General features: G+C 48.3%; 1 protein-coding gene across 6 annotated transcripts in view; it reads left to right on the plus strand.

Annotated features, from left to right (window-relative positions):
- Nucleotides 1-15,342, plus strand: part of LOC142465569 (uncharacterized) — a 117,848-nt gene extending 102,506 nt beyond the window's left edge. For 4 of the 6 annotated variants that reach the window (XM_075569578.1, XM_075569581.1, XM_075569579.1 and 1 more), the window contains 4 exons: nt 3,000-3,078; nt 3,743-3,811; nt 4,225-4,326; nt 8,588-15,342. In XM_075569578.1, the coding sequence (XP_075425693.1) occupies nt 3,000-3,078; nt 3,743-3,811; nt 4,225-4,326; nt 8,588-8,716 (379 nt within the window). In that variant the 3' untranslated portion in view covers nt 8,717-15,342. The remainder of the gene's footprint in view (nt 1-2,999; nt 3,079-3,742; nt 3,812-4,224; nt 4,327-8,587) is intronic. The other 2 variants (XR_012787926.1, XM_075569582.1) reach the window with 2 other exon arrangements.
- Nucleotides 15,343-15,608: the final 266 nt, after the last annotated feature.

Raw genomic sequence — 15,608 nt, forward strand, 5'->3', positions numbered from 1 at the left:
TCATTCCACTGTATTGCACGGATCACTTTACGCTGTCTCAAAGGGGGTGGGGGAGTGTTGGATGTTGTCGAACGTATGTATGTATGTATGTATGTCTTTATTTGTATAGCGCCATAAAATGTACATAGCGCTTCACAGCAGTAATACATGTCATATAAATAGCAAATATAAATAACACATCATGGGAATAAGTGCTTCAGACATACTGTAAAAGTAACATTAAGGAAGGAGTCCCTGCTCCGAGGAGCTTACAATCTAATTGGTAGGTAGGGAGAACGTACAGAGACAGTAGGAGGGAATACTAGTAAGTGCGTCTGCAGGAGGCCAAGCTTTGTGTCATGTGTCCATGATTATCCAGTGCTACTCATATGCTTCTTTAAGCAGATGTGTCTTAAGGTGGGTCTTAAAGGTGGATAGCGAGGGGGCTAGTCGGGTATTGAGGGGAAGAGCATTCCAGAGGTGTGGGGCAGAAAGTGAGAAAGGTTTAAGGCGGGAGAGAGCTTTAGATACAAAGGGGGTAGAAAGAAGACATCCTTGAGAAGAACGCAAGAGTCGTGATGGTGCATAGCGAGAAAGATATCTCAAGATATCTCAAAGATATCATACGACCGAAGATATCTCAAGTGTGAAAGACTTCTGTTATAGAGACTTTTGGCTAAAGATGACTCATATTTGGCATGCAATCACTTTATTGTGGCACTGGTGCACAGCACTGGCTTGAAGCGAACAGGATTTTCTGGGTCTTCTAGCCAAAGATGTAAACGGGACATCATTCATCTTGACACTGTGCACAAGACATTGGAGAGCACATACACCTTGTACTCCTCCTAGGAAATAAATAATAAGACACTATCCATGCCATATTTACTAAGCCGTGCTGAAGGGTCTTATGGCGTAGCACTACTTAGTAAATATAGCCCATATTGAAGTATTATAGTTAAAAGAGCTGTAAGTTTGAGTGAGTGAAGTTAAGGAGGAAAATAGGTTGGTAAAAACCTCCACACCTTCTAAACCCCCAACCTCACCTCTCCCTTTACCTTCTAACCCCCACCCCCACTTCTCCCTTTACCTTCTAACCCCCTACCCTCACTTCTCCCTTTACCTTCTAACCCCCTACCCTCACTTCTCCCTTTACCTTCTAACCCCCACCCTCACTTCTCCCTTTACCTTCTAACCCCCACCCCCACTTCTCCCTTTACCTTCTAACCCCCTACCCTCACTTCTCCCTTTACCTTCTAACCCCCCACCCTCACTTCTCCCTTTACCTTCTAACCCCCTACCCTCACTTCTCCCTTTACCTTCTAACCCCCTACCCTCACCTCTCCCTTTACCTTCTAAACCCCCAACCTCACCTCTCCCTTTACCTTCTAACCCCCACCCCCACTTCTCCCTTTACCTTCTAACCCCCACCCCCACTTCTCCCTTTACCTTCTAACCCCCTACCCTCACTTCTCCCTTTACCTTCTAACCCCCACCCTCACTTCTCCCTTTACCTTCTAACCCCCTACCCTCACCTCTCCCTTTACCTTCTAACCCCTACCCTCACTTCTCCCTTTACCTTCTAACCCCCCAACCTCACCTCTCCCTTTACCTTCTAACCCCCACCCTCACTTCTCCCTTTACCTTCTAACCCCCACCCTCACTTCTCCCTTTACCTTCTAACCCCCTACCCTCACTTCTTCCTTTACCTTCTAACCCCCTACCCTCACTTCTCCCTTTACCTTCTAACCCCCTACCCTCACTTCTCCCTTTACCTTCTAACCCCCCAACCTCAGCTCTCCCTTTACCTTCTAACCCCCACCCTCACCTCTCCCTTTACCTTCTAACCCCCTACCCTCACTTCTCCCTTTACATTCTAACCCCCTACCCTCACTTCTTCCTTTACCTTCTAACCCCCTACCCTCACTTCTCCCTTTAGCTTCTAACCCCCCACCCTCACCTCTCCCTTTACCTTCTAACCCCCACCCTCACCTCTCCCTTTACCCTCTAACCCCCACCCTCACCTCTCCCTTTACCTTCTAACCCCCTACCCTCACTTCTCCCTTTACCTTCTAACCCCCTACCCTCACCTCTCCCTTTACCTTCTAAACCCCCAACCTCACCTCTCCCTTTACCTTCTAACCCCCACCCCCACTTCTCCCTTTACCTTCTAACCCCCACCCCCACTTCTCCCTTTACCTTCTAACCCCCTACCCTCACTTCTCCCTTTACCTTCTAACCCCCACCCTCACTTCTCCCTTTACCTTCTAACCCCCTACCCTCACCTCTCCCTTTACCTTCTAACCCCTACCCTCACTTCTCCCTTTACCTTCTAACCCCCCAACCTCACCTCTCCCTTTACCTTCTAACCCCCACCCTCACTTCTCCCTTTACCTTCTAACCCCCACCCTCACTTCTCCCTTTACCTTCTAACCCCCTACCCTCACTTCTTCCTTTACCTTCTAACCCCCTACCCTCACTTCTCCCTTTACCTTCTAACCCCCTACCCTCACTTCTCCCTTTACCTTCTAACCCCCCAACCTCACCTCTCCCTTTACCTTCTAACCCCCACCCTCACCTCTCCCTTTACCTTCTAACCCCCACCCTCACTTCTCCCTTTACATTCTAACCCCCTACCCTCACTTCTTCCTTTACCTTCTAACCCCCTACCCTCACTTCTCCCTTTAGCTTCTAACCCCCCACCCTCACCTCTCCCTTTACCTTCTAACCCCCACCCTCACCTCTCCCTTTACCCTCTAACCCCCACCCTCACCTCTCCCTTTACCCTCTAACCCACCACCCTCACCTCTCCCTTTACCCTCTAACCCCCACCCTCACCTCTCCCTTTACCTTCTAACCCCCCACCCTCACCTCTCCCTTTACCCTCTAACCCCCCACCCTCACCTCTCCCTTTACCCTCTAACCCCCCACCCTCACCTCTCCCTTTACCCTCTCCCTGCACCCTCACCTCTCCCTTTTCCTGCTAACCCCCCACCCCCACCTCTCCCTTTACCTTCCAGTGCATTTTGGATCTGCACATTCTGCAAGATGCGGAGGAGCCGAGAGCAGAGGGAATCTCTTGAACATCAACAGCTGCTGGTAACATTGGGATATAAGAGGGCGGTTGGTGTTGTATGCTGAGCCACTGATTGAGCCACCTGTGCTGAAGCAGGGATATCCTTAAAACCTGACCTGTTGGTGGCCTTTGAGGACTGGAGTTGGCCACCCCAGCTTTAGAGATATGCAAACTTATCGCCCAAGTATGGGAACCGTGCTAAATTTGCCCTTTTATTGCACAGTTCTAAAAGTTGTCGAGCAGTTCGCCCAGTAAAAGACAAACTCGTTTCCGCAGCCTAAAATATGTTTTCATTGTGATGGAGAGAGAGCCCTACAGCATTTCAGGGGTTGGATGTTGTTTGATTATAGATTGTGTAGTGACAATTGGCAATTTTGGTTAAACGTAGACAAGTTCCAGCAACATTTTTAGAAGTTTTTTGGCCAAAGACGTTAAACTTTTCACGAACTGTAGAACTTTTTGAAAAGCTGGAGGAAAACATCTCGGGAAGTTCCCACATCTCTAGTATGAATTGTGCTCCGGGTCGCAGTACAGTATGTGTTATCCACATGGTGGTACCAGGGCATCGGCAAACTGAGCAAGGGCCCCCATACTGCTTAGTGCCCCCAGAAAGCTAGCACCCCGTCTGCAGTTATGTACATGTTGTGTGCTGCATGTGATTGATCTTTTTGTTCTTTGCTAATGTAGAGCTGCCAATATTTCCTGCTCCATGTGCTCTGTGACCCCAACAATGAGATGTCTGCAACCCAAACCCAGGTACCCTCCCCCCCCCCCTCCGTCCAATACCCCACTAACACTGACGCCAGAAACAGCCTCATAGAGATACCCCATATGAAATGAAAGCCAGGTAACCTCAGAAAGTCTCACTGCTGAACCATGCAGACAATCTGGACTGGAGTTGAGCATCGCTGCACTGAGTGATACACTCTACAGTATGTGATACCTTGTATGTGCGTGGGACCAGCACAAGGGCCCCCTCCATAGTTAGGAAGTACAGAAGCTTTAGGCCTGGTAGGGTCTGTGTTGTATTGGTGTACATGTGGAGAATGGACAGACTTGAGCTTCCAGAAAACCTTTTGCCCGCAGTGCTGTGCTTATTCTCACTCATTTGAAAGGCATCCTTCCTCAAAGCCTTTTGATCATGTGTTTGTATAATCCCTTCTCTGCAGCCTCTCCAATGGGAAGATCTGAAGCAGAAACTTCACAGGATGGAAGACGGCAATCCTGCACATTCATGGGACTTTTTCAGCGACGTCATTGTGGCCGTCTTGGTAACCATGCGTTATAGCAAGTCCACCCTACACCTGTCAATAATTACACGACATCATATCAGTAATACTGTGTGTATAGCAACACATATCAGGATCCATTCAACGGGCTGTAAGGTGTGTGCCAGCACCAATGTCCAGGATTGAACCGGACTGTGCTATGTTTGGACACTCTGACCAGTGATGTAAATTAGATGTAATACTGGACATGTATGTGTATACAGGGCCAAAAACAGAAATCATGAGGCCCAGGACAAATTACAGGAACAGTGCCCCTCCCCCCCCCCCCCCCCACCCATAGCGCACCTAACACGGAAAAAAAATTAGCGCGCAGCTTTTACTTAACTGTTTTCTTTTTATTGTAATACTGAAAAAAACATTAGAATGCAATCTGTTTATTTTAATATTTTCACCAAAAGACAAAGATACCCAATGCTACATCCAATGTGACAAAAGGCCTGGGGGGATTCAGTATGGGCCTGGGGGGTCTTAAGTATGGGTGACTGACTGCGTGGGTGGGTGACTGTCTGGGTGCGTGGGTTGGCGACTGACTGAATGTCTGGGTGGGTGACTGATGGCCTGCTTGGGTGACTGATTGTCTGCCTGGGTGGAGGACTGACTGCCAGGGTGGGTGGGTGGGGGACTGACTGCCAGTGTGGGTGGGGGACTGACTGCCAGGGTGGGTGACTGACTGCCAGAGAGGGTGACTGACTGCCAGGGTGGGTGACTAACTGCCAGGGTGGGTGACTAACTGCCTGGGTGGGTGACTAACTGCCTGGGTGGGTGACTAACTGCCTGGGTGGGTGACTAACTGCCTGGGTGGGTGACTAACTGCCTGGGTGGGTGACCAACTGCCTGGGTGGGTGACCAACTGCCTGGGTGGGTGACTAACTGCCTGGGTGGGTGACTGCCTGCCTGGGTGAGTGACTGCCTGTCTGGGTGGGTGACTACCTGGCTGGGAGGGCACGGGATGTGGGCTGAGGGGTAGTGCGCGAGGTGGGCTGAGGGGGGAGGGCGAGACTGGCATGCTAATTCCCGTGGGAGCATTTCCCCCCCTTCCCCCAGCCCCTGGTCCCCACGGCTGCTGCCCAGGGCAGGAGGCTGGCGTGGGGGGAGCTGGGTGTGTGTGCGCCGACTCACCACGGCGCTTCCCTTCTGTCCCATGTAGGGAGCGAGCCCACAGGCAGCAGGCTGGACACCCTGCTTCCCTGCGCCTGCACGCTGAGACCTCTGCTATGCGCATGCGCACGGGGATCGACGGCTTTTGTTTTCTTACACTATTTATTTTTTTATGAAACGGGCATGGCCGCGCAGAGAGAAGTGTGTCTCTCTCGAGTTTGTTGTGGTGCATCCGTGTGCGCGCTGGCGTGTGGATCACTGTTGCGGCTGTGGCTATCCCAGGCAGCATGTACCATTGAAAGAACATCGTCTTCTCCTCGTGGACCTAGCAAGTCTTCGGTGTCTGTGGAGTCACTCCCTCCGTGTTGAGATGGTGCGCTGGTGTTTATGCTGAAGAGGCTCCTCACGTAGTCTTCAGTGCGTTGAGCTGGATCCTCTGGGGCTATCCGTCTGTACGGTTGCTCCCCGCCGTCCTGTCGCGCAGCTGCTTCTAAGACTTTGGCTTGGGCTAAGGCGGCAGCGGCGTCCTCTTCTTTGGTTAGAGCATCTAGATCCGCGTCCAGTTCGGCCTTTCTACGTGCAGCGGCGACATTATTGGCAGCGGCGGCGGTGGCATTGGCGGCATTCTGCTCCTCCTCTTCTATGCGCGCTCTTTCTGCCCTTACGGCTGCCTCTCTCCGACCATATTCGGCCCTGGCACGTGCGGCCTCTGCGGTGGCTCATGCCTTGGTAGCGCTGACGCTTGCGCTGGACACGTTAGACTGCGCTGATCTAGCTGACCGTGATGAGTGTCTGGATGTGCTGGAGCGCTGCGATGCGGTCTCCAGGAGGAGCTCTTTTCTTTCGCTTGGGCGTCTGCAATGGCGGTCCGCACGCGGCTGTCACGTGTAAGGTCAATGTTATTTTGTAAGTCTCTTTCTTGCAGGCTTTTGCCGATGTTAGCCCTGGCCAAGTAAGTGACGTATGCCTCTGACAGCCCTTGGTAGCATGAGTGATCTATCTTTAATTGAGTTATTGCCTGCTCGAGCTGTTGTACAGAATTGCCAGCGCCGGCGATATTGCGTATTCCAAGTGTGGTTGTTTCCCAGGCCAACTCTAGTTTAGCGCGGTGCGCTTCAATGTCAGTCTCATATTTTTCACGGGCCTTTTGTGTCAGTGTGACTGCCCGTTTAGGCCTTGCGTCTGCCTGCGCCTGTTGCAGTTGCGCAGCGGTCTCTGTGTCTGAGTGGTCACTCTCCTGCATGATATCTGGTGAGGATCTGAGTTCTGCCATGCTGTAGGTGTGGGTAGGCCTTTTGCCAGTGCGTGTGGCGTGCGGTCTTTTACCTGTGTCAGCGATGGGCGACTGTCTCATGGTGCAGAGCGGTGTCCTGCAACGTTCAGCGTAGGAGTAGCTGTACTCACAGGTGTCCAGTGGCTCTGACCCGTGTCCTGGCAGGTGTCCGGTGGCATGGCGCTAGCCGTGGGGACGTGCGCAGGGGTAGGTGGGATGGTAGCTCTTCACTATGGAGCTGTGCAGATGGTATACTCAAAGACAGAAAAGAGCAATCAAAGTTCTGTGTATGGTGCACTGTTTGACTGCAGTGCTGGTGCCTTGACTGAGGTTGCAGGCGTGTGTGCAGTGTAAATCTGCTTGCTGTTTGTAAGGCTTTTGCTGTAGAAAGTCTGTGCTCTTATTAGCAATGTAAAGCTGCTCGCTTGTCTTTGCATAAAGTAGTAGTTGTTTGCTGTGTAGAGGTTGGTGGCTCTGTGTAGCAATGTGGAGCAGTATGCTTGTACAGTGGTGGTGAGAGACTGCTGTTTATTTGCTGTGTGAGCTGCTTGCTTGTTTCTTTAGCATAAAGGCTGTGGGTAGCAGCTCCTCTGTGTGTGTCCCCAAAGCACACAGTCCTCTTTCTACTATTCTGAGGCCAGAGTCACGTGTAATGTGTGAATAGCCCCCGATAGCATTAACTCAGCCCCCTTTCCAAATCACTCCAAGTCCTATAATATTTCCTTCACTTTATTGGAAAAGCAGCAAAATACAGGTTCTTGTGGATGCTGTGTAGTAGTGATTTGTAGTTAGAAGCAGGTAGAAAGATATGGCCTTGCCATAGGAGAGTAACAGAGATGGGTGCTGTACTCACTGTCTCCAGGGTGGAAAAGGAAGTGAGGAGCAATGTGGGTAAAAGGAATAGTCTTGGGACAGGCTATCTGGGAACAAAACATGGGGGGAGGGTAGAATAGCCCATACTGAGAAGGATCTCAGAGGCTGCAATAGCAACTCACTGATTACATGCCCAGAGGCAAGAAATGCAACATTGTAACATCACACAGGCACAGTGTGTGTGTGCAAACTACATGCAGCTGAAAATAAGAAACTGACAGGCAGAAGCTGCAAAGGAAAGGGGGGGGGGGTGAAACAGAGATGTGATTCTTGTTCCATGACAAAAACACCTGATTGACAAACACTGCCCATTCAGAGGCCCCGTAAGAAATGCCATTTGCCATGAATTTACAAAACATGAAAGCAGACCCATTTTTTGCCATCAGCACCGTTAGATTTGTTGTTTGTTTAGAGAAACCAGTTAGACTATTACATTCTTTGAAAAATGTTGTTTCCTGGGCGTCTGCGTGGGATTCTAAGCACAGGACCAAAAACTGGTACCACTGGTACCACTGGTACCACTGGTACCACTGTATAGAGAACCTCGCCTGCGAATCTGCACTGTATAACACTTCAGCCCCTGATCCATTTACGCTGAGAAGCCATCTTCTCTGTGCTCGAGGATCATTTATCAAACTCTCCCGGCTGCAAAACTGGTACAAAAATACCTCGCCATATTTAACAAAGCAAAAAATCGTATTTGTTTCCATGGGAACGATTTTCCTTGATAAATTCAGTGCAATGTTTTTTTTTGTCCCAGTTTTGCAGCCGGAAGGCTTTAGTGATTAAATGGCCCCATTAAAGTTCCACACTGGGGTTTAAATGTTCCTTAACAAAGGGAGGATGACTCCACAGCCTACTGGATGGGGGCAGCTGTGATATTATAGATACAGGAGCCAGATATCGGGATTATGCCCTTCATAAATACTGTTGGTCATTATTGCTGAGTGGTTGGAAGGGATGGAGCTGCTGACATTTCATCTCACATCTTCCCAACAGGAAACTCACCCACCGAAGGCGAAATCAAGAATCAACGACCTGCTACAGAAGGAGTACAGTCAGCTGCCGCCATTCTGCACAATGCCAGTCCTTCCCGACTCTGCGTCTAGAGGCTCCGATGTCTTGTAGTGCTCTTCTTCCTCCTCCTACCCAGACATGTGGGGTCGTGCAAAATGATCAGCCCCTTTGCTCTGAAGGAGCATGAAACACATTGGTGTGCAAGGAGTTTATGGGACCATGTTTACTAAGCAGAATTCTGCCACGCCACTTCCCAGCACTGGAAGACACCTTACAGCCTATTCAAGTCAATGGACTGCAAGGTGTCGTCAGTGCTGGGTGGTGCCTTATGGCAGAAGGCTGCTTAGTAGATATGGGCCTTGATGTTATAAAATAGATACTTTAGGCTTTATTAAGCTTTAGGAGGTTCTGCTATCCTTAGCTTCTTGGATACCATAGGACACGGGTCGGCAACCTGTGGCTCCGGAACCAAATGCGGCTCATTCCGCTCCTACTTGCGGCTCTCTGCAGGTTGCCGACCCATAGCTGCTGCCTCTCTCCCTCACTATCCTGGCGGTGGCTGCAGGGGTGGGGGGTGGGGCCTGCTTTCGGTGCTGGTCGGGCCTCTTGTTGCCGCCGGTTCCGATGTCTCCCCAGATGCCTGCCTGCCTCTCTCCTGTGTCCGATGCCGGGCTCTTATGCCCAGCCCGGCGTGGGACTGTATAGTAGAGGCAGGCATATGTACAGGATATGTATGCGTTTGTCGGGGTGTAATATTCATGCATGTGCTGCGGCTCTCAGAATATTTTGGAGAAAGACATTTTTTTAATAAAATGGCTCTTGCGCTCTCTCTTTCTTTGCTCTCTCTCTCTGCTCTCTCTCTCTGCTCTCTCTCTCTGCTCTCTCTCTCTCTTTGCTCTCTCAGCTCAGCTCCAGGGAGTCTCCCCGAATGACGCCCTCTTTACTGGACTAGATTCGACAACTAGTCTTCCAGGAGTGTCGATCCGCTTCCGCAAGGAGCCAAAAGCCATCTCCTTCTGCCAAACGCCAGGTGTTAGAGTGACAAGCTGCCACAACTGGCATACCTACACGGGGATGCAGTCTGTAGATAAAACTACAGAGACAAAAGGTCTGTTCTTCCATAAGTTCAAAAAGAAACAGTGCCAGAGACTTTCACCAAGAGAGACACTGTGGTGCACCCAGCTAACCTGGAGCGGTGCATCCACTTTGCATCCTTTGCACAAGAACCTTGGCCAAGGGACTTTGAAGCCAGTGATGCCAGCCGGTATCACATCGCTATGTGGACATGGACTTTTGCATTGTTATATTATGTTTGCATTGCACATATGTTCCACATACTTTATTATAGTGGTATCTCCAGATACCAGACGGGGAGTGTCATGGAACAAGTATCAAATCTCTGTTTCACCCCCCCCCCCTTTCCTTTGCAGCTTCTGCTTGTCAGTTCCCTATTTCCAGCTGCATGTATTTTGCTCTGTACGCACACAGTGACTGTGTGTTAGACACAGTGTTGCAATCCCTGTCTGTGCATTATGCCAGTGAGTTGCTACAGCAACCACAGCCTTTCTATCAGAATGGGTGTAGGCGGACGCTCACAGAGGTATGCAAGGGAGTCTGGTTATAGTGAAATTAAATAAGGCTTTTTATTGCGCCTGTTTCCTAAACATCAGGAAACCATCCAAACAAGGGATAAACAAAGCTTTCATTCACTTGGGAGTAATCTAAGTGAAATACTACTGTATGCAGTCCACACTCCCTTTAGATAAGCATGTCTCCCAGCCCCAAACATACTGTATAGCATGAAATAAGCAGATATATAAAGTCTCATAAATGAAAGTCTTATCTGTTCCTTGTGGTTTGGAGGGAAAATCTTCTCTGTTCCTGCGTTGCTACCTTTCCTCAGGTTTTGTCAGCATTCAGGTTTAGAAGTTTCCCCTGTGTCTTGAAAGCAGCTCTGCTGTTTCTTCTGGCAGCGCTCAAGACAAGTTGTGAGAGTCAAGGACAATCTCTGCTCTGTCTCCAAGTTCAGCTCAGGTGTGAGCTAAGGAGTCTCTCTTCCTGTCTCAAAAGATAGGCTTTTCTAAGCAATCTAATCAGGCAGGTGGTGTTTGTTAATTGACTACCAGCAGTTAACCACCACACTGTTGGATTAGAGGCATATTACCTGATCAGGGATAACTCCCCTGTTACATACCTCCCCTGTTTGTGGGAAGCTCGGGCTTGCCACGGCCAAAGCCCATCCTTCCACTCTCATTCTAGATATCTCTGTGACTTGAATGAGAGTGGATGGAGGAAGAGAACCCTCAGTCCTGCTGGGATTGGAGCCCTTTCTCCAGTTTATTCGTGTCTCCTCCCGAAGGTGCTTGAGATCAGCACTCCTCAGTCGCTCGAGGAGGACTTTTTCTAAGTATAGTCTTTTTGCTACGTGCGCGGTCATGAGATTTCCCTCGCGTCGGGTGCTCGTCTTATTGTAGGCATACTGTATGGCAGCAGTTGCAGAGCGTTTAAAAACAGCCCTTTGAGTTTTCCACACTTGAAGCTGTCTCTCTGCCCTTTTCCCCCTCAATGGGGTTGCTAGTTCAGCCTCTTTGGGGTTAAGTTGCAATTCCACACCCACTTCCAGAGAATGTCCCATCTTTTCAGCTTCATCAGCTAAGGATTCTTCTGGTTTTGATTCAGCACGTGTACCTTCTTTTGTTGCCTGTTGGGTGGCTGAAGGTTTTTCTAGTGCTTGTTTAGGTGGTTCAAATTTTGCAACCTTGTCTTTCAGATGAGCGGTATTCCCAGCTCTCACTGTACCCTTGTCTTCATTGGTTTTTGTGGCTGTGGGATACTGACACTTAGTCAGGGTCAATACTTGTCCTTGTAGGACTGTAATCTCATCCCCGAGAGATCCCTGTTTTGTGAGTGCGTCTTGCAAGTCTCTTCTCAGGGAATTTATCTGCACGCTTTGCTTTCTCTGAGCTGGCTTCCACATTTTTATTGCATTGTGAAGCACTATGAATTTCTTTGCTTGGGCCACAGTTACTTGTTTTAGTTTCTGGACCTTTTTGTGCTCCCTTTTGTGCCGGGTCACCTGGGTTCTAAGCTTGGCCTCTAGCAATGCTTTGGTGATGCTCAGGGTAGCCTTCAGTTTCTCAAGCTGCTTTGCGGGGACATACTAGGTCATCAGACGTTCGAGCAGCACTTGAATATCTTTAACAGCCTGCAGATTATCTTCCTGCAGAGTTCGCTGCTTCTCCTCTGCCTTCTCGAGGTGCGTACGCAGACCTTGCAGTTGGTTCTGCAGTCGGTGCTCTGTTTCAAACTTCTCACCTTCCAAAAGTCTATTTATTTCTTTAAGCTCGTGCAGCTTTTCATTCTTTTTCTTGACGTCTGTCAAATGAAAATTTTCTTCTTTGAGTTTTAAGTTTTTTCTTTTTAATCTTGAATTTTCTCCTTTTTCAGTCTCTGTACTATTCAGGGCCTCCTTCCAGTCCTCCTTCCATTTATGCACATCTGCTTTGAGAATGACAGTCTCCTGGCGTGAGACTTCCTTCTCTAGGTTGAGGGTCTGAAGCTCCTTCTGAGAGACTTTGAGATCTGTATTAAGATTTACAATAGTTTCTTTAGAAATGTCCAGCTCCTCAGTGAGACTGTGGAGTTCCTTTCTGGAAACTTCCAGGTCTGTACAGCAGCTGTTGGTCTCATGATGTGAGGCATCCAGTTCTCTGCAGAGTGTCTGAACCTCTTTCTGAGATACATCCACCTCTGTCCGGACACTGTTGACCTCCTGTTGTGAGGCATTCAGCTCTATGCGAAGAGTGTGAACCTCTTGCTGGAAGACTGTCATCTGCTTCAGTGCCTCCTCATACTTCCACTTCAGCTTAGCCATCATTTTATCAGATTGGTTCTGCTTTTCATCCATGCCGGAAATAGTAGCGTTTGCAGTATCTAGCTCAGTTTTGAGATCGTCCAATTCTGTCCTGGCTGCAGAGTACATTGCGAGCACATATTCCTGTAGCTTCACGTTATTTTTCAGTAGCTCCGCGTAATCATCTTTCTTTTGTTTCAATTGTTCACGGAGTAAATCACAGTCACGCCTGGTATTTTTCAGGCCAGCTTCAGGGCATGTCAAGGGATCGTCACTCAAAGGTTCCAGCTCCACTTCCCTGGGATGGTTGGTTGAGGGTTCCTCACTGTTGGCACCGGACAGAAACTTCTTTGGGGTACACTACTTCTGCCTTGGCCCCTCTGGATATTCGGTTAACCATGGGACGAATTCTCCATTTTCTCTAGGCTGCAGGGCAACTCGGTCCCCCTTTTCCTCCACAGGATCTGCGGACGTGTCTGTTCCTTCCACGGTAAGTGAAGAACAGCTTTTCTTTTTCCGCCTTTTCGTTTTGGATGACTCCGTCCCATCAGGAATACTGGGGTCTCCTTCTTTATTTGATACATTAGCAGCTTCATTATATACGCCAGGCTTTTCTTGCAGTTGCTTTAGCTGACAGAAATATTGGGTGATCTGCTGCTCCCGCGCTTTCTCTTGTCGACCATATTCGTCATCATAGAGAGCGGTCTTTTCTGTTCGTGCCGAGTTCAGGCACCCCCACCAGTCTTGGGGTGTTTTGTGGATGTGACTCGGTTCGGGTTCCCCGTAAGAGATGTCTTCCTCCTTATTGGACTGGAAGGGCCACTCTTCCGTGGGGTAGGGTTCATTACAGGAACGCTGCATCTTGTCCTCCATTTTGGGTCTCTCAGGTGTAGTTTTCTTCCTGACCTCAGGAGGCGCTATTGCAGCTGTTGCCACTGTATTTGCTAGAACCCCCAATTGTGGTAGTCCTACAGGTGGGCATATTTTGCTTGTAGAGGTCGTAGCTCTCACAGGCATCTCTGTAGACTTTTTCTTTCTTGGATAAGTTTTACAATATCAGCAGTACTGTGCCCGCATTTTCTCTCATCAGGTATACAGGGTGTGCAGTTGCTAGGTAAAAACGTCTATTTTCTTTACACCATTTACTTGCTAGGTATAATCTCTCATTAGATATGCTGAATGTGTAGTTGCTAGGAAAAAACTTCTGTTTGCTTTACACCATTTACTTGCTAGGTACAATCTCTCTGCTTCAGCCAAATAATGTGATTTTCTGCTTGAGTTCAGTCTCAACTTTGGGTATTATGACATTCACTCTTCACACTTTGGGATACCTTTTACACAGTTCAGCAATTCCTTTTTTTTCTAGTAGGCAATTTTACCCCCAGCACTTGTTTACTGAAATTCCCCTGCTTCAGCACAGTCTTGCATCAATTTTCACATTTTTCTGCATATACTCCATTCACAACTGGTAGTCCTATGCGGTGTGGCAGCCTTTACTTGCAGAATCAGTACCGCTCATGGGTCACCATTTGTATTCACTGCTTCAGCTAAACATTTGAAAACAACAAACGCCTATCCCTTTAAGGGCTAACTCACTTCTTGAACCCTGAATATGGCTGGAAGGCAAACCCCCTATTTCAATGACCATATTACACTTTATTGTGATAGGCAAATAAGGTTTAGCTGCTTCAACAGTCTCTCTCTCCTCTTGAGATTGGGAAAAAAAGTCCATCTGTGGTTTTGTAAGTTTCAGTGCAGTGTAAGTTTCCTGCCTGGGTGTGTCCCTTTAACTCTGTCTCTGCTGCATGAGATCTTTGTTGCTCAGACTGTTTGTAGGCAAAAAGCATTAAAAAAAATTCACAGCCAAACGCCGTGTTCCTTAACTTCAAGAACCCCCTCTCGTCCCACTTCGGACACCATATGTAGGCGGACGCTCACAGAGGTATGCAAGGGAGTCTGGTTATAGTGAAATTAAATAAGGCTTTTTATTGCGCCTGTTTCCTAAACATCAGGAAACCATCCAAACAAGGGGTAAACAAAGCTTCCATTCACATTGGAGTATTTCTAGTGAAATACTACTGTATGCAGTCCACACTCCCTTTTAGATAAGCATGTCTCCCCGCCCCAAACATATAGCATGTAATAAGCAGATATATAAAGTCTCATAAATGAAAGTCTTATCTGTTCCTTGTGGTTTGGAGGGAAAATCTTCTCTGTTCCTGCGTTGCTACCTTTCCTCAGGTTTTGTCAGCATTCAGGTTTAGAAGTTTCCCCTGTGTTTTGAAAGCAGCTCTGCTGTTTCTTCTGGCAGGGCTCAAGACAAGTTGTGAGAGTCAAGGACAATCTCTGCTCTGTCTCCAAGTTCAGCTCAGGTGTGAGCTAAGGAGTCTCTCTTCCTGTCTCAAAAGACAGGCTTTTCTAAGCAATCTAATCAGGCAGGTGGTGTTTGTTAATTGACTACCAGCAGTTAACCACCACACTGCTGGATTAGAGGCATATTACCTGAACAGGGATAACTCCCCTGTTACAATGGCCTAGTCTGCTTTCTCCCCCTCTGCCTTGTTCATAGATGGTCTGTCCCCAGGCTATGCTGTTACCCAGAATTCCCTCACTGCTTCCTTTTACATTCAACACTTACTTCTGTAATTTTGCTCTAGTGGCAAGGCCTCATCCTTTTCACCTGCCATTACTACAAAGCACCCACAGAGAGACATTATTCCAACACAAACATCTCATCCACAAGTGCCTGTCTTTATTGCTGCTTTCCTTAATAAAGTGAAGAAAATATACAGGACTTGTTGTGTTTTGGAAAGAGGGCTGAGTTGAACCTATCTGGGCAATTCATACCACACATGACTCTGGACTCAGAATATGTATATAAATATATATATATAACCCTGTCTTCCCATAAGAGAAGGCACAGCAACACTCAGATATAGCAAAAAGACATGTACTGTATTAGCAGTGACAAAACAGCACACTGTTTTATAGTGTGCTGTTTTGTCACTGCTAATACATGTCTTTTTGCTATATCTGAGTGTTGCTGCTTTTGTTCCTTCTCTTATGGGAGGGTTTCTATATTGGGTTTCTATATTGAGTTCTATGGAGCATGCGCCGTGACTTTACATTTGTTGCTTGGAGTGCTGGCTG

This window comes from Ascaphus truei, chromosome 14 (genome assembly GCF_040206685.1).
Source record: "Ascaphus truei isolate aAscTru1 chromosome 14, aAscTru1.hap1, whole genome shotgun sequence".
Taxonomy (NCBI): domain Eukaryota; kingdom Metazoa; phylum Chordata; class Amphibia; order Anura; family Ascaphidae; genus Ascaphus; species Ascaphus truei.